The 20,683-nt window shown below is 39.5% G+C and overlaps 1 protein-coding gene across 1 annotated transcript in view; it reads right to left on the reverse strand.

Annotated features, from left to right (window-relative positions):
• Positions 1-20,423, reverse strand: part of tex264b (testis expressed 264, ER-phagy receptor b) — a 47,237-nt gene extending 26,814 nt beyond the window's left edge. Inside the window, exons 1-2 of the mRNA XM_074673208.1 lie at positions 19,982-20,423; positions 12,689-12,910 (exon numbers count right to left, since the gene is read on the reverse strand). Coding sequence (XP_074529309.1) covers positions 12,689-12,910; positions 19,982-20,233 — 474 coding nt within the window. The 5' untranslated portion in view covers positions 20,234-20,423. The remainder of the gene's footprint in view (positions 1-12,688; positions 12,911-19,981) is intronic.
• Between the last annotated feature and the right edge of the window lie 260 nt (positions 20,424-20,683).

The raw sequence follows: 20,683 nt of genomic DNA on the forward strand, positions 1-20,683 counted from the left end.
TACTTCCCATGTAGAGATGTTACCATGTTAAACTAGTCACAGCCAATGTAGCAGCTACTAAACCGCTTCTAAGTTGAACATTTGGATGGTCAAAATTGTTTTGCATTTGATATAAAGTAAAGTAAAGAAAATAAATGTCTGCAGCAGATTAAGAAATCAGGTATTAAGTTGTTGTTTTAGTCTGCCCCCTCTCTTACACCGAGTGCCATGTCATGCTAGTAGCAGCTAAGGTGGACCATAGTGGGTAGCCCAGGGCTAAGTTGAGGAACCGGCTTGATTCAACTATTTCTGACTCAAGCCCCAAAGTATGTGTTTTTTTAAGCTCATGAGGTTTCACATAGCTATTCAGGAAGCTAAAAAGAAAGCTTTGTACATTTTGTCCCATTTATGGAGCTCTGTGACTTGCTAACAGTGAGTTTGATTCTTCTTGTGGTAACAGTGACCTTTGGACTCATACATGCTAGTTTGCTGACAGACTGCACGCTCTTTCTGAGGCTTTTGTGTAAAATTAAGTGTTTTAAGCAAGTGGCACTGCAAAGCCAGTAATCAGTGGCAACAGCAAGTAATGTTGGGGATTGTGACACTGGACTGCTTCCTGTAGCCCGAGTGTTAATGACAGTAATCTGCAGGATGAAGGAGGATACCACTCCATCAGAGTACAACCCTCCACCTCCTGAACTGTTTCCCGACCTCTCTTTACTTTTCAATAACCTTTTGAATAATCCCTTCCACAACTGCCAATAAAGCCCACATGTAATGTTAATGCTGAATTATGCCTTTTTTTTGTGCCTTGAACTGTCACATGGTTATTTTCCATGTCAATACAGTAAATGTAGCACCACAGTCCTTTCAGACATTTTCAAAGAGTCCAATTTCTTCACATGGAGAAGGAGATGATGGAGTACAGTATCTCTGCAGTCCTTTGTAGTCTACATTTCATTTCAAAGCCTCACAGGGAAAGAAGCTGTTAAGGGTCTGAGGGCATAATGAGTGACAGTAGTTGCTGCGAGTATGAACAATCCAGGTGTCACTCAAGCAACAACCTTCTTTACCCAAACCTATTCAGCCCTGACAAATGAACAAGGGCTGTTTGAAAGTCACTCAGCTGAGTAAAGCAGTTAAGTCTTAAGCCTCTTTTTTATCTTACCCAATTTCTTCACTTAGCACGCTGGGGTCCCAAACCACTGCACAGTGGATAGGCTCACCCACTCTGTTGTTGGACTCATACATGAATGGTTCAAAATTGCCTTGGATTGCTTTTTCAGAAAATCCCTCCAGAGGACACTGGAGCAGAGTCATTTAATTTGCATGGCTTTATCAAGAGAAGACAAAGACAAATTGTTAGAGTATCAACAGTGTGAGAGTGTGTATGTGCATTTTCCTACAATATAGGACAACCACATCACAGCTATACACTGGCCACGTGTTGAAGTTTTATGAATGTAACATGTGGGTGTAACAGAGTTAAACACTTGTGTAAATTAGCCAACCACAAACATGTCAGCAGTGTGCTGCATATTTAAGAGTTTTTTGTAAAAGGAATATATTTTTATTTGTGTTTGTTATTTCTACCATTTTTCTACTGCAGCAATGACCCAAGTTGTTATGAACAAGATTACTCACGTGTTGTTTTCTCTTTTTTAGTAATATAACGGAATCAGCCTTACACACTTAAAGAAATATCTGCAAGCAAACCTGATGGAACACAATAATTTTTTAATATCAACATATAGTGTGACATACATATAATTTACTCTATCCAAATCAAATCTCAAATCCAAAGTGATCGATAAGACGTCAACTGTCACACAACAAATTGTACCATCTCTAAAAATAACTCCCCTTCTCACTTTGTAATCACAACCCACTGTCTGATCTAGATTCAGAGCGACAGATCAACAGAAGATAAAGTTTAAATCAGATCAATCATATGTAGATGTGACATTTAACACCAACAGTAGATTCCCAGCTGCCGCAGGATGAAAGTCATGTTTGAACGTGTTTGACAGGCAAAGTCCACAGAGCCTCTAGTGGGAAAAGAGAGCTGGCAGGGTCGTGACGCAACATACTGGATAAAAGAAGGCCAATGTTATTGTGAATTATTATGATCCCTTGTTTTAAAAGCAACGCCTAAAATTAGTCACTTTTTTTATCTAAACCTAGAAGTCTGAGGTCTTACTCTCAGCAAATGCTTTAAAACTACATTCATTCATCTCTGTGTCTAGCATGCAAAGAGTATTTACTTCAGTGGGGAACCTTCAGGGACTTCTAGGCCTTCAGAGAAGGCCTTAAAAAATCTGGACCAAAAAATATACTATATACATATATAATTTCTCATTTAGTTGAATAAAATACATTTAATACATCATGTAAGTTTTGAAATTAAGTGTACTGCAAAGTTCACTTCAGTAATGAAAGGGTTACTGTCTTGAAACATGTTATCTCTATCGGAGCCCGGTTTGCTGGCTCATTAAGTGGTTAGGACTTCACGAAGGCCAAGCTATGTGTTTTGGTTTGGAGAGAGACAGGAAAATTGACCAATCACGATTTGATTTTTTGGGGGGCGGGACAAAAACAGAAGCGCATAGGCCTTCGTGAAGTCCGAACAGTGGGCAGAGTGGTGAGAGCGGTGAGAGGAATGGCAGAAGACGAGAACGAAGTTGTGGGTAGCGTATTAGCATCTTTTTAAGCGTGTGCGAGTAAAAATTTCATCTGGTCGCGCTCGTGCGAGTGCTTATGCCTTAATACTTCATCTATCACGGGCACTGTGTAAGACATTGTGGATTGAATTCTCCCTCTTCCACTGGCTCAGTCAGTCTCCTCCACCTGAACACTCCCCTGTTCTAAAGAGAGAGCGCTGTCGCGTCCATGTGCAGCTCTTATGTGCATCACACACCGAAGACAGACAGAACTTCACAACGACACACGTTTCACTATTTTAGAGTCAGCCTTCTCACTATATGATTCACGCTGCTCTAAACTCTCCTGATTGAAGAGGATGCTGCGTTAGAGCAGAGCTACGTTAGTTTAACTCACGACATGTCAACACCAAAAAAGAAAGATAGAAAACAGCTAAGGCTCTGATAAACTCTTCATCAACAAGTGCAGCACAGTTATCTGTCTCTGTCTCTGAGGTCTCCTGCAGCGTCTCTGGATCAAACCAACTTAGAGAGAGGGGGTGGATGGTTTTTGAGTTTTTAATATAACGCCCAAGTACGGGACTTGATTCACTTTCAAAAAATATTAGCGATCACAGGAGCATACTTAAAGTTGAGGGACAATCAGGAGAAATCACAAGCCAGGAGACCAGCCAGAGAAGGGGTTTAAAAAATGGGAGACTCCCTCCATATTCAGGAGTGTTGGCAGCCTGCCAGTAGCCTACTCTCGATGGGTAAAAGTAACGAGTTTATGTATGACACAGATTGACAAAGATAAAAACTAAAGACATTTTCTTCATCATTTTAGGTTATTTTAGTAAGTTTTGTAAACTCTCTTCATAATGTTGGTCATTGTTTTATGTAAAGCCCCTTTTTTTATTTTATTTATTCAATGAAACTGTTTTTTGTTAACTACTTTTTTCCGCGATGATTTCTTTTCTGGGCTGTGAGGGCTGAGGTGAAGGCCCGGCTGTAGTACTCACGGTTCGCCACTGATTTACTTAAGCATGGTTTACATATCCCCTCCATACTAATGCCTGTTTTTGTGTGTTATGACCCCAAACTTTTTCCCGTCAGGGCCAAACAACTTTTCCCTCCTCTGATGGGGGGGTCAGGGTCAGTTTTTAAACAAAGTGTGATGATTGCAGAGGTGTCCAAATGTAAATATTTATGGTTTCCCAGAAAGCCACACATAACCAAATATTAATAACTCTTTCTGGGATCTTGACAGGAAAAAAAAAATCAGAAAATAAACAATAACACTATTAATGAAATATGTAACACTATTTATGAAATAGATAATAACTAAATAACCTTTTTCAGGTTTTTCACAGAAAAAAGACCATGAAATTTTACTTTCTTGTAGACACCACTGTTTGCAGCTCTCTCTCATTGACTTCACTGTGAAAACCAGAAAGCAAGCAGGCTAAGAAACCAAACTAAGTGATACAACACCTACCAGCACAATACACTTCACTACCAGTATGGTTGTACAAGAGGATTTATTTATTTTTTCTAAAGGAGGGGTTTCAGATAGGGCACAAACTGCAGAAGATTGGAATAGAAAGTTACATTTTATGCATGTGTAAGTCTCAATCACGTGGCCAGACTGAAAAAAAATAATCATAATGCACCTCTGGTATTGTTCAGGGGGCCGGGCAAAATGTAGAGGCGGGCCGTATCCGCCCCCCGGGCCATGGTTTGGGGACCACTGACCTAAATAATAAGAACAATAACTATAAAATCAAACACGTGTGATTCAAACAGAAAACAAGTTTGTTTCTAATACAATGGGATTTATGTCCTGTCCTTGATGGCAGACAGTAAACACCATACGATTTTGTGTTTTGAAATGTTTAGTTTATGCGCACCTGAGGGTAACCCATAGGTTCCACTTGAAGAGTGTGGGTCACAATCCATCAGCACTCCAGAGCTGATCCATGTACGTTCTGGTCAATACTTGTGTTCCCTCAGGGTGCACTGTGGTGCGACTCAGCTCCACCCCAGAAGCGTCTCCTCATTGTGCTCCACTAAATATATTCACTGAGTGTATTCTCAATAGAGCCGTCTATTGAGTCAGAATGTGTCTTGTTAGTAAGTACATAACAGCAACGATCATTGGTTATCTTTTTAACAGGATAAAATGGTAAATCAAATGACCATTATTGTCTGATAGTCCATCAGACCAATGTATATAAAGAATCCCAACTTTGTAGTTTTAGGTCTTGAAAGATTTGGACCTATATAACTGTTTTGTTGTTCCCTTTCAATGACAAAAACAGGAGGATTTTACGTTGAGAAGTTTATTACTGCATTACTCTGTGAATCAATTGATTGCAGTAATACTGTTTTAATAACAATCCTAATTTTTCATTTTCAAGAAATCGGACATCTCAGTTTATCTGTATTACATACAGTAAGGCTTCAGTCTGCTTACATGAAGAACATTTTGTCAGTGGAGCTGAGTGGCAAAAAGATGCTTTGGGGCCAAAGAAATCAATGAGACAGACATCTACTGGTCAGACATTTCCACAGATTTCACCCCGGGAGAGGCTTATCCACGATCAGAGTTTTGCAGACGGAAATGTAAAACTTTATAAACTTTGACAGTTTGCTGATAAATAATTCCAACCACACGGCTGGATCCCTGCTCCTCATTAGTTTCATAAGCTACAACTGAAGCAGACACAAGAAACCTGTTTTGTTGAATACTTGAGAGCAGCTCAAACAGTTATGCAGAAAAGTGTCCTAGGGGAGCTTTCAGATTTTCTCCTATATAAAACCTAACCGTGCAGAACAATTTGTGTTTTATTAGAAAGGCTATATTTTCTTCTTAGCAATAGGAGTATTACAGAAGTTTTCAAATACTAAAATTGCACTCGTAATCAAAGCAGGCTTTCCTCTAAATCTTCCAGCATATTTCACAGTCAGGAGGTTTTGTCCAGCATATAAATCTCATCACAACCTTTTCTGACCTTTCTAAATGTACGACACAGTTAGCCAAAAGTCTGCATGCTTAACAGGCCCTGCGGACTAGCATCTGTGCACTGCTTTGCATCACTCTCATGTAGATGACACTAACAGGAATTGAGAGAGGCAGAACCTTATGCCACGAAAATGAAACAACCTCCTGCATTGTGCTGAGGAGCACTTTATGAGCACTTTACCATGTGTGTCAGTTGCTAAAAAAGGCCATTTTCTATGGAACAAAGGGAAACTTGCTTTATATTCATCCCAGAACCCCTGTGCTGGCAGGAAACTTCAGTGCCCTCAAGCGAACAAATGTTCCATCGTCTGCCTTTCACAAACCTTCAGATCTCTGTGAATGTCAGCAATATTATCCTCCAAACCCAGTCCCCATTCCAGTCTGAAGGCCCGGCCACCGTGCTTGAATCAAATCTCAAGGTGCCAAAGTGTTTGTGATGTAGCCTAGCGCTAAAGAGCCAAGGCAGAGAAGAAAAACAGCAGGACCGATCGATGGTCTTACTTGGCAAATATCAGGGCCGGCCATGGGGCAGCGACTCAAACCGTCTGATGGACAGAAATCATTCTGCCGTGACAAGCTGAGCATGTTAAATGCTGATGAGCTGGTTTGAAAAGGTCTCACCACTTGGGATATTCAAAGTGTCAGCCTTCAGCAGCAGGCTTTAGTCACCAGAAGAAACCAATTTAGAAAGCTATTTCTGAACCTTTGTGTGGCTTTTGCTAAATATATGCCATATCTTGGTGTGAACATCTTTTGTCGCCTATTAACCTTCAGTAAGGAATATATTAAGTATCCCTTAATCTGATGACATATAATAGTTATTTGCAATAAAAACTTTTCATCTATTTTACTCCAACCACTTTTTTACTTTTAAGCAAAAGGAACTATGGACAAAGTGGCACTCTTCATCTCTTCGCTGGTTTTGTCCTTTAGATTTTACAGATGTTAGGTGATAGGGAAGGTTAAATCTTCCTCAGAATTGCAAAAGGTTACACAGCTGTATCTAAAACATGGGGAAAAAAGAGGGGAAACGCACTAACAGCTGTCATCCCCTAACTTCACTGAACAAATGACCTTCTCACAAGTAACAATGAAGATGTTACTCATGTAAGCTTGATTTGAAACTTCACAAATATCCTCTACCTAAGAACAAAACCACAGGGTTTGGATTAAAGTCCTTCTCTGGGTTTTATTTATGCCTGTGGCCAGAATATGTAGTCCAGTGGCAAACATCCCAGAGCCAGATCTCCCAAATCAGTTATCCTCCTGAAGTCAATATCAATCCAGCTACTAAATGACACTACAACAATTTCCCATTAAAGAGGTATCATACTGTCAGACTGACCACTTATATATAACTCAATATACATTCTGCCCTCTCCTTGATTAAGTCAATAGGAGACAAGAGACGCTGTGGGATTTTTTTGAGTTGCTGTCAATAATAGCTGGAGGGACAATGGTGATGAGGACAGAAAGCCTCCTCCAGGGAACATTTCAGTTAAAACCACAATAGGTTCCCACTACTGACACATCTACATACAGTACATAACCCCTGTTCATAGAGTTTATTTTAAACGGCTGGAAGAAGGAAGTCTAATATTATAGCCTGCAGCTAATCATCTCTCATGACGACTGCAAAGTTCACTTCAGTTGAAACTGTTGTTACAGAGAAGAGTGTATAAAACTTTGTGGTCAATTTGAAAGCTGTTGAGAGTGATGCTGAACTTTATCACAATGTTCAACATGGTGTTTCTAGTACTTTCCAGCCCTATAACAGACATAGGACTGCAGTTTGTAACTTGAAACAATGAAATCCATGCATTTTTTTTCCAATGCATAAAATTATTTGATGATTTCATGAGAGCAGCCATTTTGCAAAGGACCAAAATACATCAGCTGCCTGTAGTGGAATGATAACCCAAGGGGGTAGAATACATTTTTTCCCCTTTTTTTAAAACAGGTTCTTGGGGAAACTATTTATCGTATTAAAAATGTAAAGGTCTTTAAAACTCATGTATCAAATATGATACGATTGGCATTACAGAGTTGACAAAACAAGGTAATTAATTTTAAGCGTTTTTTCAAATTTCAATGCATTGGTTTTTTTTTAAAGATAGTTTTTGGGGATTTTATGCCTTTAATTGGATAGTAGAGAGGACAGTAGATACAGCAAGAAACAGGGCAAGAGTGGTGAATGACATGCAGGAAAGGATCCGAACCCGGGCCACCTGCGCTTCGATGTTCTTTACCGTATTTTCCGCACTATAAGGCGCTTCGGAGTATAAGCTGCACCTTCAATGAATGGCCTATATGAAAACTGTTTTCATATATAGGGCGCACCGCATTATAAGGCGCATAGAATAGAAGCTACAGTAGTGGCTGGGGTTGCGTTATGCATCCGCTAGATAGAGCTGCGCTAAAGGGAATGTCAACTAAACAGTCAGATAAGTCAGTCAAATCAGGCTACATCCACACGGAGCCACACATTTTCCTATCCTACTATTTTCTGTGCCGTGCGCTGTTAAGACGAAGCCGTTTCTGCCGTCCACAAAAACAGTTTCCAGAGATCATTTCACATGCCAGACCTTTGGCGGAGCGCTGTATTGCTCTAACAAATAACAAGAGAAGAAGCCTGGGCCAGCCTGCGAGCTAACATTAGCACTTAGCAGAATTCCTCTTTACCGGGTCTTACCGCTGTTACTTTGGCGACGCCCCCTAAACATGGTAGCCATGATTAATCAATATTGATCCATATATAAGGCACATCGGATTATAAGGCGGGCGCACCGTCGGCTTTTGAGAAAATTAAAGGCTTTTAGGTGCGCCTTGTAGTGCAGAAAATATGGTACTTGCTTTATCTTTCGCTTAATTTTCCAAAAAATGACAACAAAGCAACACCTTGCAATATTCTACAAAATTACCACTGGCAGGCCTGAAACTTCAGCTTTGCTTCCATATCATCAGCTGCTCATAGCACTAGCCCTCATCAGCTTACAGCTCCGCTGATTACATCTATACATCCATTTGGCAAACAGCAGAAAGGAAAAAATAGAAAAGAGAAAGGAGGTATGCTTTTCCCACTTCTGGTTTTAGCAGTCCACATTGGCACATGGAAGGGCAAGGAACTCCCAGAGCAGAGCTGAATATAAATTACTGTATGCAAAGTCTTGTCATTTACTGTGTTGCAGGTACAAGTGTGATGGAGGGCAGAGCAGAGACACACACTCACACAGTTAGAGCCTACATTTGTCTAGTCATATTATTGCGTCTTGCAATGATCAACTGTGATAAAATCTAAAAAGAGTTTTTGTTTTACCTCTTGTTTTCATTAGCTGCACTGGCTCTCTTTACTTCTTTTTTATGTTATTCAACCTCGGCTTACTTTTCATGGCTCCTGGCATTTTTAGACATAAGACTTCAGCCTTCTAGTGGAACGTTTCAAAACACCAGAGTTGTTATGATTGCAAAAAAATAAGAGACAGGCGAGGACGATTTAAATACGTTAAATGTACCAGTATGAAGGGTTGGAAAATCAAAGTACGATCAATAGAAGAGACATTTGCAATACTTCATACAACCAAATTATATATCTAATCATAAAGAAATTTCAGCTTATGTATCAAAAGTGGAGTAAAAACCCTGTGTCTATGGTATCTCCTATCTATTTGTTTTAGGTTCTATTTAGTGTTAAACTGTGATTCCCTTTAATATAATGAAGCAGTATAATTTGACTAATGAGAACCAGCACTGAGACAACCCTGGCTGTAAATTGCATGTAGCAGGTGTAAAAATTAGATAAGTAAAGGATTAGCAATTTCTGGTTATAGAGACTCGTGTCCAGTTTTGTGTTGGTACAATCTGACCTTTCAGACAGGCTAAGTGCCACTGGAGCACGGCCAGATTTAAACAGCGCCCAAGCAGATGGTAGAGGCAGCCAGCAAGGACACACAAACATGCTCCTCCAGCAGAGGCAGAGTGATTGAGACAACCTGTGGTGCTGCCACCTGTTTTTTGCACACAGCATAATCAAACCATACCCACGAAACTCTCTTGCTCGATGCAATGACTCACTTTCCCAGCATCCCTCAAGCAGCACTCAATGAAACCATTCATCACAAAGTGCCAACAGTGGCTCACATCATTCTCTTTCTGCTCTGTGCTGCCATGTCTCTATCTGAGAAGAAGGGATAAAGAAGCACGAAAATATTTGGCGTGCAGAGCTTTTCACTTAGTACATTTTAGTTTTGTGCTGCTTGGAAACACACTTGATGACTCAGACATGAACGTGACAATCATGGGGTCATACATCGATCGTTTCCTTCCTACTGCATGAGCCCACCTTAGAGTTGGCGATGATTCACCCATCACACATGCGCACACACATACACACACACTTCATGCCACAAATTTCCATTACTGCTTTCCTGCCACTAAAATAAGCACACAAATGGTGTCTCATGCTGGTTATTATTGCACTTAGGCCCATTCCATCAGAAAAAGTTTTCGTTATAATGTGTTACATGTTTGTCATGAATGGAGCTAAAATACACATTTTGTGTGCCTGTGCAAGTGTGTTGGTCCATGGTCCTATACACTTTTTCTTAACTACCACTATGGAAATCTGCATAGTTTTATGTGAATATGAAAAGCTAAGTTAGCTCATTTTAAAGGCTACAGACAGCTTTTGAGAAGAATTTTGTTTTCCCTTCCTGTAGGATACTTCTGATTTCTTCCACTTTTTTTAAATTAATGTGTGGATAATGTTTTTGGATAAACAGAAAACGGTAATGCTTACCCCTTGCACTGGTTTGGGGTATTAACAATGACCTAATGTGTGTGATCAGTCTTGTTGCTAATGGTCTTATTTGTTTTAGTTGGTCATAAAAGCAACCAATTTGTTTCACAACAGCTAAATATCTTCACATGGGGCTTTAAATCAATGCAGTCACCCCTTACTTCAACAATTGTTGTCTAATAAGTAGGGTAATGAACTTCCTCAACACTTGGTTTTGACCATGTGTCAACCTACAGTGTTGAAAAATGAAGCCAATGCACTATTGCAAAACAAATGTTTTTCCTTTGGTTTGCACCTGAGGCTGGCTCCAAAAGCCCAGAGGCCAGATGCACAAGCTCTGTCAAGTTCTGTCTTCAGTAAGGCTGTGTAGTCCACACCAAACCTCATGTTGAAACTAGTTCGTTTGTGCTGAACCATTGTTCGATTGCACCACAGAGACAGAAGGGTCATCCCAACTTGTGGGCTGTAAGGTCCAGATTAACCAGAGCATTGTTGCAGAAATTCATTTTTCATTCTAGCCAATGAGGTGGTTTTTTTTAATGGGACGCTTGATTCTGCACTAACTCCCATGTCTCATTGCCGCTACAAACAAGCTAACAGCTGATTTTATCTACTAAAACTGATGCTAATCGAAAAACAGCAACATAGTATATATAACAAAACATTTTGATACATTGGTAACTACAGTATGGGGTAAATAAGAACAGTGAAAATGAGTGGGGATATTGTCAACTAAAACTTACTGCAGTGAATAAAGCAGTACTTTAGCAAAGTGTAGATGTAAATGAGCGTAATTATCTCCACTGGTGAGTTAAGACCAAACTAGGAGGGTTGGGACAATATGCTTTTCTCTTAATTCAATGCTTTTAAGAATTTTGGAGTGCCGATGGGATTTAAATTGAAATTTTTTGATAGTTCAGATTTTTGCGATTTTAGTTTGCTTTCTTTAACACCAGACCAAGTGAAAAAGTGGAATGATGACTACAGACTATATCAGGTTTAGACTATATTAATTTTTAAAGTTCATTCAGGGGATCTGACATCTCAATTTTTTTCCAATCCAGCCTATAAACAAAGACTTAAATGAAGGATTTGAACTTAAAAAAAAAAAAAGATTTCTATACAAAAAAATTATAATTTTAAACATCAAACAAAAAATCACAACACTATGATACACAATTTTTTTTTTCTCCCACCCCTACAAAAGAGACTGTGTTTGAACTCAGGCACAGCTGGTGCAACCCAGTCCAGGAATCCTGATGTTGTTCCATGTTGAAATGCCAAGTTTTACTGTTTAAATGACCATGTTTATTTCCATTTCCATGATAATTCAAATGTAGGGATTGGTACCAAATAAGTTACTTTTATAGGCACCAACTGAATTCTATCTGTTGTACCGTGTACCGATTTATGTAAAGGGTACCATGTTTGGGTACCCATCATTGTGACTGTAAGAGAGTGAAAGAGAAGGCGATTCTCCATGCTAGACATGAACACAGCATTGCGAATTAGTATGTTGAGAAATAAATGTGTTAAATTGAAAAACTTTGAGACTTTATTACCACATAAACACACACAAAAGTACCGAAAATTGGTACCGTTGAGTACCGATACGGATTGCCAGGTACCAGGCATCGGTACTGTATCATTTCGAATATGAAAAGTACCTATCCCTATTCAAATACATTTTCATAACAACTAGTAACTTAATGAGTTGGAGACAAGTGTGCACATGGTACCCATCGTACCTCAGCTTTACCGATTTACCTGTGACATAGGGGCCACTGCCATTGGGCTTTGTAAAAAGTCACTGAAACTTTGCCCATGTTTTAACGGTCCTTTGTTCTGATGAAGTAATGTGATTGAGAAAGATCTATTTCATGAGTTCAACAACAGTGGTACAATTTCAATCCTGTATCACTTTGCATTAGTTGTTCCGAATACTGCAGAGTCTCCTTTCAGCAGGTGGTCCGTCTATGTTAATAAAGTTGGTACCCCTGACTCTTCTTTCACCTGCTGTTTTATGACTGGAAACATGTAGATGAGTTGTAGTGTTTTGTTAACATCCAGCTGTGTTGGTGTTCAGTACTTGGTGTTCCCTTTTGTGTAATACTAATTTATTTTATTGCTGCCATTAGCCTCAAAACACATACTCCCTGATTGACACAGATGTCTTTTGTGTCATTTTAATACTAAACTAAAACTAATAATTAGTTGCTCATTCAAAAACAAAGGTCAAAAAAGTAATACCTTGATGTAGTGCTCCAGCTTTGGGTAAACTCTACTTACTCCAAGAACAATAGAGAGAAATGTCCTGTGAGGAAATGAGGTAGTGACCACGTGCGTGACTTCAGGGAAGGAGACGACATTGAAGCCAGAGGTCTCGTAGCTTTTGAAAAGCTCCTCATCTGCCTTGTTCTCCCCCTCACTCAGAATACTGCCCACAGCATAGCGGCACTGTGGCCCAGGCACCTAGGATCAAAGGAGAAAATAACACAGATTTTAAAAAAGAGAAGATAGAGCAAACAACACAGACAAATGGATGAGAAAGAGAAAATAAAATCTATGGATCTGTTCATTTTCTTATTACAGTTGTTCTTAAACACATGTTTGTACTAAGCTGCTATTATAACAGCAGCACTTACAGATTATTGCTCTGAATTAGTGTTTGGCTATTTCAGGAAAAATCATGTTTGCAGGAGTTTATGAGCAGGAAGTGATGGACACAATTTCAAGGCTCTACATCATCTTTCTACCAGCCAGAGAAAAGGAGGGGAAACTCTAAAATACCAAATTCTAAAAACTATTTTGGATTCCCTTTCTCTGAGAACTGGTGAGTCAAATCCACTAGTGTCTCATTGAAGGGAAAGATGGCTCCCAAAATAATGAGGTGTTGGCCAAAAAAGGTATCCACTCTGATGTCAACCAGGTGCCAGATTTAAAGAGGAAAATATCCTTCTCCATTGGAGTTTAATTGGAACATTTGGCAACGCAGCAATTATTGCTCCTTCCTCCATTCTGTGCGCCCCGGTGCCCATTAAACAATGGAAGAAGAAAAGAGAGACAGTCCTCACAAATGAATACTCCTGGGATATCCAAGACATTCTCCCCACTGTGCTGAGCTGAGCACCACTGAAGGCTCATGCAATAAATAAGGCGGAATGGTCCAATTTGTTCATAAACCTATCAATGCCACGCTTCAATCAGCCCGAGTGTCTAAGAATGCTGATTCTCCCTTTCGCTTCTCATCACACACGGTCAGTCATGGATAGAAGTGTTGGTGTTTGCTTATTTTTTTTCACAACAACAGGCAGAAAGTTTTCTTCCATAGAGAATCTGCAAACTTTGAGAAATCTAGAGACAAATATGAAATAAAAGAAGAAGAGCTTTTCATTTTCCAACACAAAGTCTGATAAATAAATAGCAGCCACACCCTGCTACACACGCATAGATATTTTTTATATACTAGCAAGTTTATACCAAGGTTTTTTTGGGTAGCAGCAGATTATCATATTTGGGGTGTTATTGGATATTGCATGTAACTCATCTTAATTCTATCGTAACAATAGTTAAATTGTGAGTTTGAGAGAAATATGGCCTTCCTCAGATGCTGATTCACACAGCCACAGCCTCCTTCAGTCGAAGTCCTGTCTGTGAATACTGAATACCATACACAACAAGACATCTATAAGAAAGAATAAAATGTGATGGCTATTTTTCTACCAGTAGCATTTTAGACTCAAAGACCTATCAGTTATGTGAGGAAAAGGCTGGCAGATAATGAAAAGGTTTGCAGATAAGAAAAAGGTTTTCATTGAGTTGTATTTATAAAGAGAAAAAAAACCTTAAAAGGGCAGATATTGTGTTCCTGCTACTTTTGTGATCTGCTGTCAGTTTCCTGCTCTGTTCCTCTGGGTAGAGGTTCTTCAGTTTGAGTTAAGTTTTGGGGAAATGAGCACTGCATTCAGATGACTTGAAACCACTGAGGTAGGTGCATTGTTTTCTCCTGACATTTTAATTTTTTTCCCTTTTTTTGTCTGAGAAGAGACGGTCTGTCAAAACACTTCCAGTTTAAGTTTTTACTGTTAAAAGGCTTTTCTTTTCTCCCATTAGTTTGGGACTGTGAAAGTAAAGTTTTCAGCAAAACCACATCTCATTTGTCCAGTGCCTTTGTTCAGTAAACCTCAACTCTACATTTACAAACATGGTTGTGACTATCACTGCCGTCAATAATGGTCAGTTCAGTCAGGACCACACTCTTCAAAACAATTAATTATGTGTATGTAGTAAATAATGACTGGCAGCATGGCTCTGTTCTGGGATTTCCCTGTCTTTCCACATGCCAATGTTGAATGCCAAGACCTGAGATGGGAAGAGCACACTTCCCCACCTTTTTATTTGCAGACATGTAAAGCCAAGGCAGGGAGAGCAGCAGCAAAGCTTTTCAAAGTGGGCATCAGTGAAAGCACAACAACAGTATTATCAGACAAAGCATAAAAGGAGGAGCTGAGGGTGGTGGGTGGGTTGGGGGGGTCAAAGCAGCATGCATGGGAAGTGGACATCACTGCAATCAAAGAATGGGCAGTTCACTCAGGACCACTCCCATCGTCATAAAATTGCATGGAAAGAGTTAAACCGGTGGTGTGGCTCTGTTCTGGGAGTTCCCTGTCATTCCATATGCCAATGGTGAACGCCAAAGCCTGAGGTGGGAAGAGCACACTTCCCCTCCAATGAAAAGCCAAGGCAGGGAGAGCAGCAGCAAAGACCCCCAAGGGTACAGAACAGTGCGAGCATCAGTGACAATACATACGACACTGGTAAAATCAGCATCAAAGGAGGTGCTTTGGTGGAGATTGTTGCAAAAGGGGTTTGCAGGAAGAGTAGTTAGACTATTGCAGTTAAATTGAACATCTATTTTGAGATTTACCATTTGCATGTATAGATGTCATTAACTGATAGCAGCTGGTTTTAGGAGCTGCAGGTGAACTGTGGGGCAAGCTGACATTATTTTAAATTGTCAGCAACAAAGAAAAAGAACACATCACACATTTTTTTAATCCACTAATTGCTTTTTTGCCTTTAGTGTAAGCATCAGGAGTATATTTGAGAGAGTTTACCCATGAAGATATTTTTGACACTTTGGATGTTTTGGGGGCACACAGTGGGAAGTCTGAGCTGAGCAGATTTATTAATCAGCACAGGGCTCCATGCGGGGAGTCCACAACAAGCAACTGCAACTCATAAGCAGAAGCTTCTGTCCACACACTATCTTTGTTTTCCCTCTCTGGACTCATCAAGAAACAAGTCTGCTGTCTTTTGAAGTGTCTCCAATACACTGACAGCTTATCTGAAGCGAAAAAATAAAAGTTGCAAAATTCAACCATAGGAGCCACATTTCTGTGTTTCAGCTGCACATTAGCTGAATCCACTTTGATCGAGGAAGAGAGAAGACAAACTAACTTCACCCACATGCAAAACTTCAGTCTAAAGTCACGCTTGCATTTTAAATGTTTTCACTTTGACCTTATGAGAGGGTAAGTGTTGAAGGGATTTTACACTATTTCATCACTTTCCAAAAGCGACGAACACAGAATTTAAACTCATTTTCTGACCAGCATCTCCAGAAGTAACCATGCCTGCAGCTTTCATCATAAAATGACCCCAACATGTGGATGTGCCGTATCATCACTGCTCTGTTTGTCATCTAGTTTTACTCAGACAATCTGATGTCTCAGAGATCAAAAATCCTCATTGTACGCTCCCTGGTTATAATATAGTTTGACAAAGAACTGCGTGAACCATCCTTGTAACCTCACTCTGCTGTTAGTGGAAAAAAGTTGCACGCAGAGGGGGAGAGGAGGAGGAGAGCTTCAGGGTAGAGGTGAAGTGAGCACACTGGGTCAGGAACTCCCCTCCCTGCCTTTGTGACTGTGAAGAGGCTGCTGAAAGACAAGAGTTTAGAGAGTGGGGGCTGTACTTTTTTTTTTTTTTTTACATTTTTTTTATTCTGAAGGAACAGAGAGTGCAGCTCCAGCCCTGTAACCATAGTAACCATCTCAGCTCTAACTTAAGTCCACATTAAGGTCTTTTGTTTCTCCAGAGGAAGTGATTATAGGAGGTAAAAGTGAGAAAAGTGAGAAGAGAGGTTGAGAATAGTTACGCTGACACTCCTCTGTCAGATGCACTTTTTGTAAATGGTTCTCACCAAAGATATCAATGGAAGAGTCTCTCAGCATTTAGACACCAAACACCAGCCCTCCTGTGTGAGAGAGTGAGAGAGAGCACTCTCCGGGGCTCCTGATGCAGGGGCTGAATGGCATCCTGAGGCTCGGGGGGCTAATGAGCTGAGATCATTACACCAATTATTTTAACTTAGATCAGGACTTGGCTGTGAGAGCGCAGAGGAACCAGGACCACTGCTAGCTTAATTGCTGGCTTGGAAAAAAAAAAGAGGATGAGCACAACAAAAAGGGTTTTGAAGCAGAGCTGGGAAGTGTCCACCACTGAGCACTGGTTACATTCCATCAAGTAACAAGGAATTGGACTTTGGCTGGTTCAAGCACAGTCACTTAAGTTAACAGATAAAAAAAAATGGTATGGAATATGATAGGCAATGTTTACCACAGATACATCATAAGAGGAGCTGACAGAATACAGATACAAAGAAGACTTAATGATTTGAATAACAAAGGATTAGGGCCACATCAAGGAAGGGTTAATTAAGTCCACAAGACTAAAGTTGTCATTTTCCAGTAATTGTGTGATAAGACAAAAAAGTGCTGCTGTATATTTTATTCGTCCTCTGTTTTCGGGTGAAGCTGCTAACTAGCAAAAAGGTGCAGCTGGTCTTGGGTTTCGGTTTTACTTAATTGCTTACATGCTATTATTTGACTTATAAACTGAATCCTAACAAGTAATGCATGTGTCCCCCAAGAGACATGTGTGTCCCCAACTGTAGGCCGCAGAGTGCAGGGGGAGAAGGAGCAGCAGTGTGACATGTACTATTGAGAAATTAAATGAACTGGAGCAAACATACAGCAGAGTGCACAGTGGTAAAAAAGCAGCTTCCGTTAGTTAACAGCCAAATGAGTATACTGACAGTGTATAGGAATTCTAGCACCACAAGATATGTATCTGCAGCAGCATGTAAAAAAAAAACTACTAAAATAAATAAAGGGGAGGCAGAAAAAGTACCCTCTAAATACAAAAAAAAATGTAACTGCTTCATGAGATCAAACTGAATGAAGTATTTTTTATTCATTTTTATTGTAGGTTTTTTTTTCTTTCATTTCTTTACTTTGTTTTGAGTACTCTTTTCATGTCTTAACATTACACTGATTGGAAGTTTTAAAAGTGGAATACATTATAAATAAAAAAAAGATTTTTGGTTGTTGAAACCAGGCACAACATTATTCATTTTAGGGTTTATGTTGGTGTGGTGGATTGATCTCTACAATGTTAATACTCTGTTGTTGGTTGAGTTTTCTTAACTGTTGTGAAAGTTTAAAAGCATTGTTTGGTTTTTCATGAAGAATAAATGTTTTTAGTGTGGGGAGTTCAGTTTTGACCTGGAAGTGTGACATTTGAGGAGCTGAGCCTGCAGTTTTAGATTTGTGTTGAGCATTAAAAACGGTGCATAGTTTTGAGAGATCTGTCACAGCAGTCGAAATAAATTGTCAAGTCCCAAGTGCTGTCTTCAGAAATTGTAGATAATTGGAGTAGAGTTTAGTTCTTCTTTTCTGAAAAGAAAAGTTTCCTTTTTATAAATTTTAGCCTCTAGCTTATTTTGGCATCTTTTTAAATGTTTGTGTTGATAATCCTAATCTCTTGGTTCAGTGTTTTAAATTGTGGGCAGTTGTGGGCCCCACAGGGCCACCTTCAGGTGGGGCACATAAATGAATACAATACTAAAATAAAGTTGTCAATAAGCAAGAAAAAATCTGTCATTTCTATTTATGTAAAGTTCTGTTAATTAAGTAGTGGATATCAGAAGACCAGGCAGCCAGCCACCTGCACCAAAATGAGGAAAGTTATAACTGTAAAAAATACATAAAATCACATGTTTATTTAGAGCAAAATACTTAATCTTTTAGCACCTCTACAACACATTTTCAACAGACTGTACAAGCATCTCACTTAGTTTTTGCTGAAACTGTTTTGGAAAAGATTTTTCAACTGTATGGTTGTCATTTTGTGGGGCTGTTAAATGGGTTGTGTTATAATGATATAGGTTTCTATCATATCTCATACCCTGACTATTTAAATGAGGGTCAGCTAATTAGCAGAACTAGGGTCTATACATGTTACAGAAAAAAACCCCACACCATTCCTGAATCCTGAAACTCTGACATGTTGCAATCTTTTACATTATCAAATTATTACAATAATAGAGCCCACAGATATCTAGCTGTAATCTTATCACACACATTTCTTTATAATATTGCTCAAGTAAAGGAGTTTGTTTTGGGAGTGACAGCTGCATAGTAATGTTTATTGTAAGCCTATGTTTTATTAGATGCATGAAACTAGAGATCGTATCCCTCAGCCCTTTTTTCCATGCCTCTAACCTGAACCTTTACACACTGCATCAAACTGTACTGTCCAAATATTTCCAAGTGCTACTTTTTGCTTCATTCCCTCTCTTTCTGTTTGGACAGAGGTTGTTGAAAAAACATCCCATGCTGGACTCTTTGTTTTGAAATGTGGGAACCAGCACCACAGGATGAGGGAGACCACAAATAGTGAGCAGGATTTGGTATCTTCAAAACATATCCAGCAGATATTATATCCTGCTGCTCAAAGACACTGAGATTTGAAGGATGGATGAGTTCACACAAGCAAAGATTGGGAGTGTAGGAAGACTTCTTCCAGCAAAACTAATTAACTAACTAACTGTCTGATGTGGCAGTAAAAAAGGCTTTAGTCACTTTACCATAAGTGCTATAAATCAGAGCCTATCCTTGAAGTTTGGCAGCAGGAGCAAAGATTTGATAAATACCCAAGTTAATTCACCTGTTCAGTGTTGGCCACCAACGTTTAGAAGTGGTTACCATATGACACAGCTCATACAGACAACCTCAGGTGCACTTGTATAATGATGTGATCCAAAAAATGGCACCAAAACCAAAACGTATCAGACAATTTAGCAGAGCACTTTCTCAACAAAAACAGAGATGCAGAAGGTAAAACGGAAAGGTGACTGAATGCAAGGACGAGACCTTGCGTGTCACTGGATTAAGCTTTTGTGGGGGGGAAATACATTTCAAACTGAACCTTAAAACAAATTTTACATTTATTCATTTACTCATGAACCATTGAATTTTGACCAGTGCCAGTAGACTACTGGGTATCACCTTTGACCGCTTTACTAAAAAATGGCAATACCGCCATCTCCTGGCCGACTGCACAGCTTCTATCACTTTGTATGAACACAAGTACCTTACAATTAAAATAGTAAGTTAAAGGCTACTAAACACTTCTGTTAAAAAAGTCCAGTTTGACTCGAACCGTTGTGTAATGGGTGGTGGATGTGTCAAAGTTTACCTTTTTAGGGTCGTCATAAAACACTCCAATACATGACAGCTTTGGTCCAATACTGTGGGACTCCTGAAAAAGCTGTCCACAGTTTTTATACGGTCCTTGTTTGAATTTGTAGGCGAATATGATTTTCTTTATGGGTGGAGAGCCTGTCAATACGATGATCTCCGACAGAAGTCCCGAGTACAAAATGTAGCCAGCTAACGTTAGGAGACTTATCAGGCTAATGATGACACACAAACTGACACAGTCCAGCATGTTGGCCAATACTTGAAGACTCGTGTTTTAAAGAGCTTCTTCTAAACTCTACGTTTTAGTGTCTTTCCTGCCCCATACTCACATTCTAGGGGAAATGTTAAGTTGCTTTCATGTAGCAATCACCCAAACCTTAACTAAAACCAAATAAGGTTGCTGAACAAGGGACTGCACATGCACGGTACTTCCTGGAATGTACCATTTATGCCGACTACAAGGGGTGTTTAAGGTTATAGGTGAACTTTTAAACTTCTTAAAGTAAAAAATAAATAAATAAAAAAAAATACCCATACCAAACTCATTTCGTAATTCATTTATTTAGAGTTAATCGATGTAGAGTTAAGAATTATAGGTTAAATTTGTAAAATATTTGCGCGCTGCCAACTTGTGCGCCCGTTACCCACACCGTTTGAAAGTCGGTTAATGTTACGTTATCTTACCTAAATGTAAATT

This window comes from Halichoeres trimaculatus, unplaced genomic scaffold, assembly GCF_033239565.1.
Source record: "Halichoeres trimaculatus isolate MK-OKI-2021-1 unplaced genomic scaffold, fHalTri1.1 fHalTri1_scaffold_1, whole genome shotgun sequence".
Taxonomy (NCBI): domain Eukaryota; kingdom Metazoa; phylum Chordata; class Actinopteri; order Labriformes; family Labridae; genus Halichoeres; species Halichoeres trimaculatus.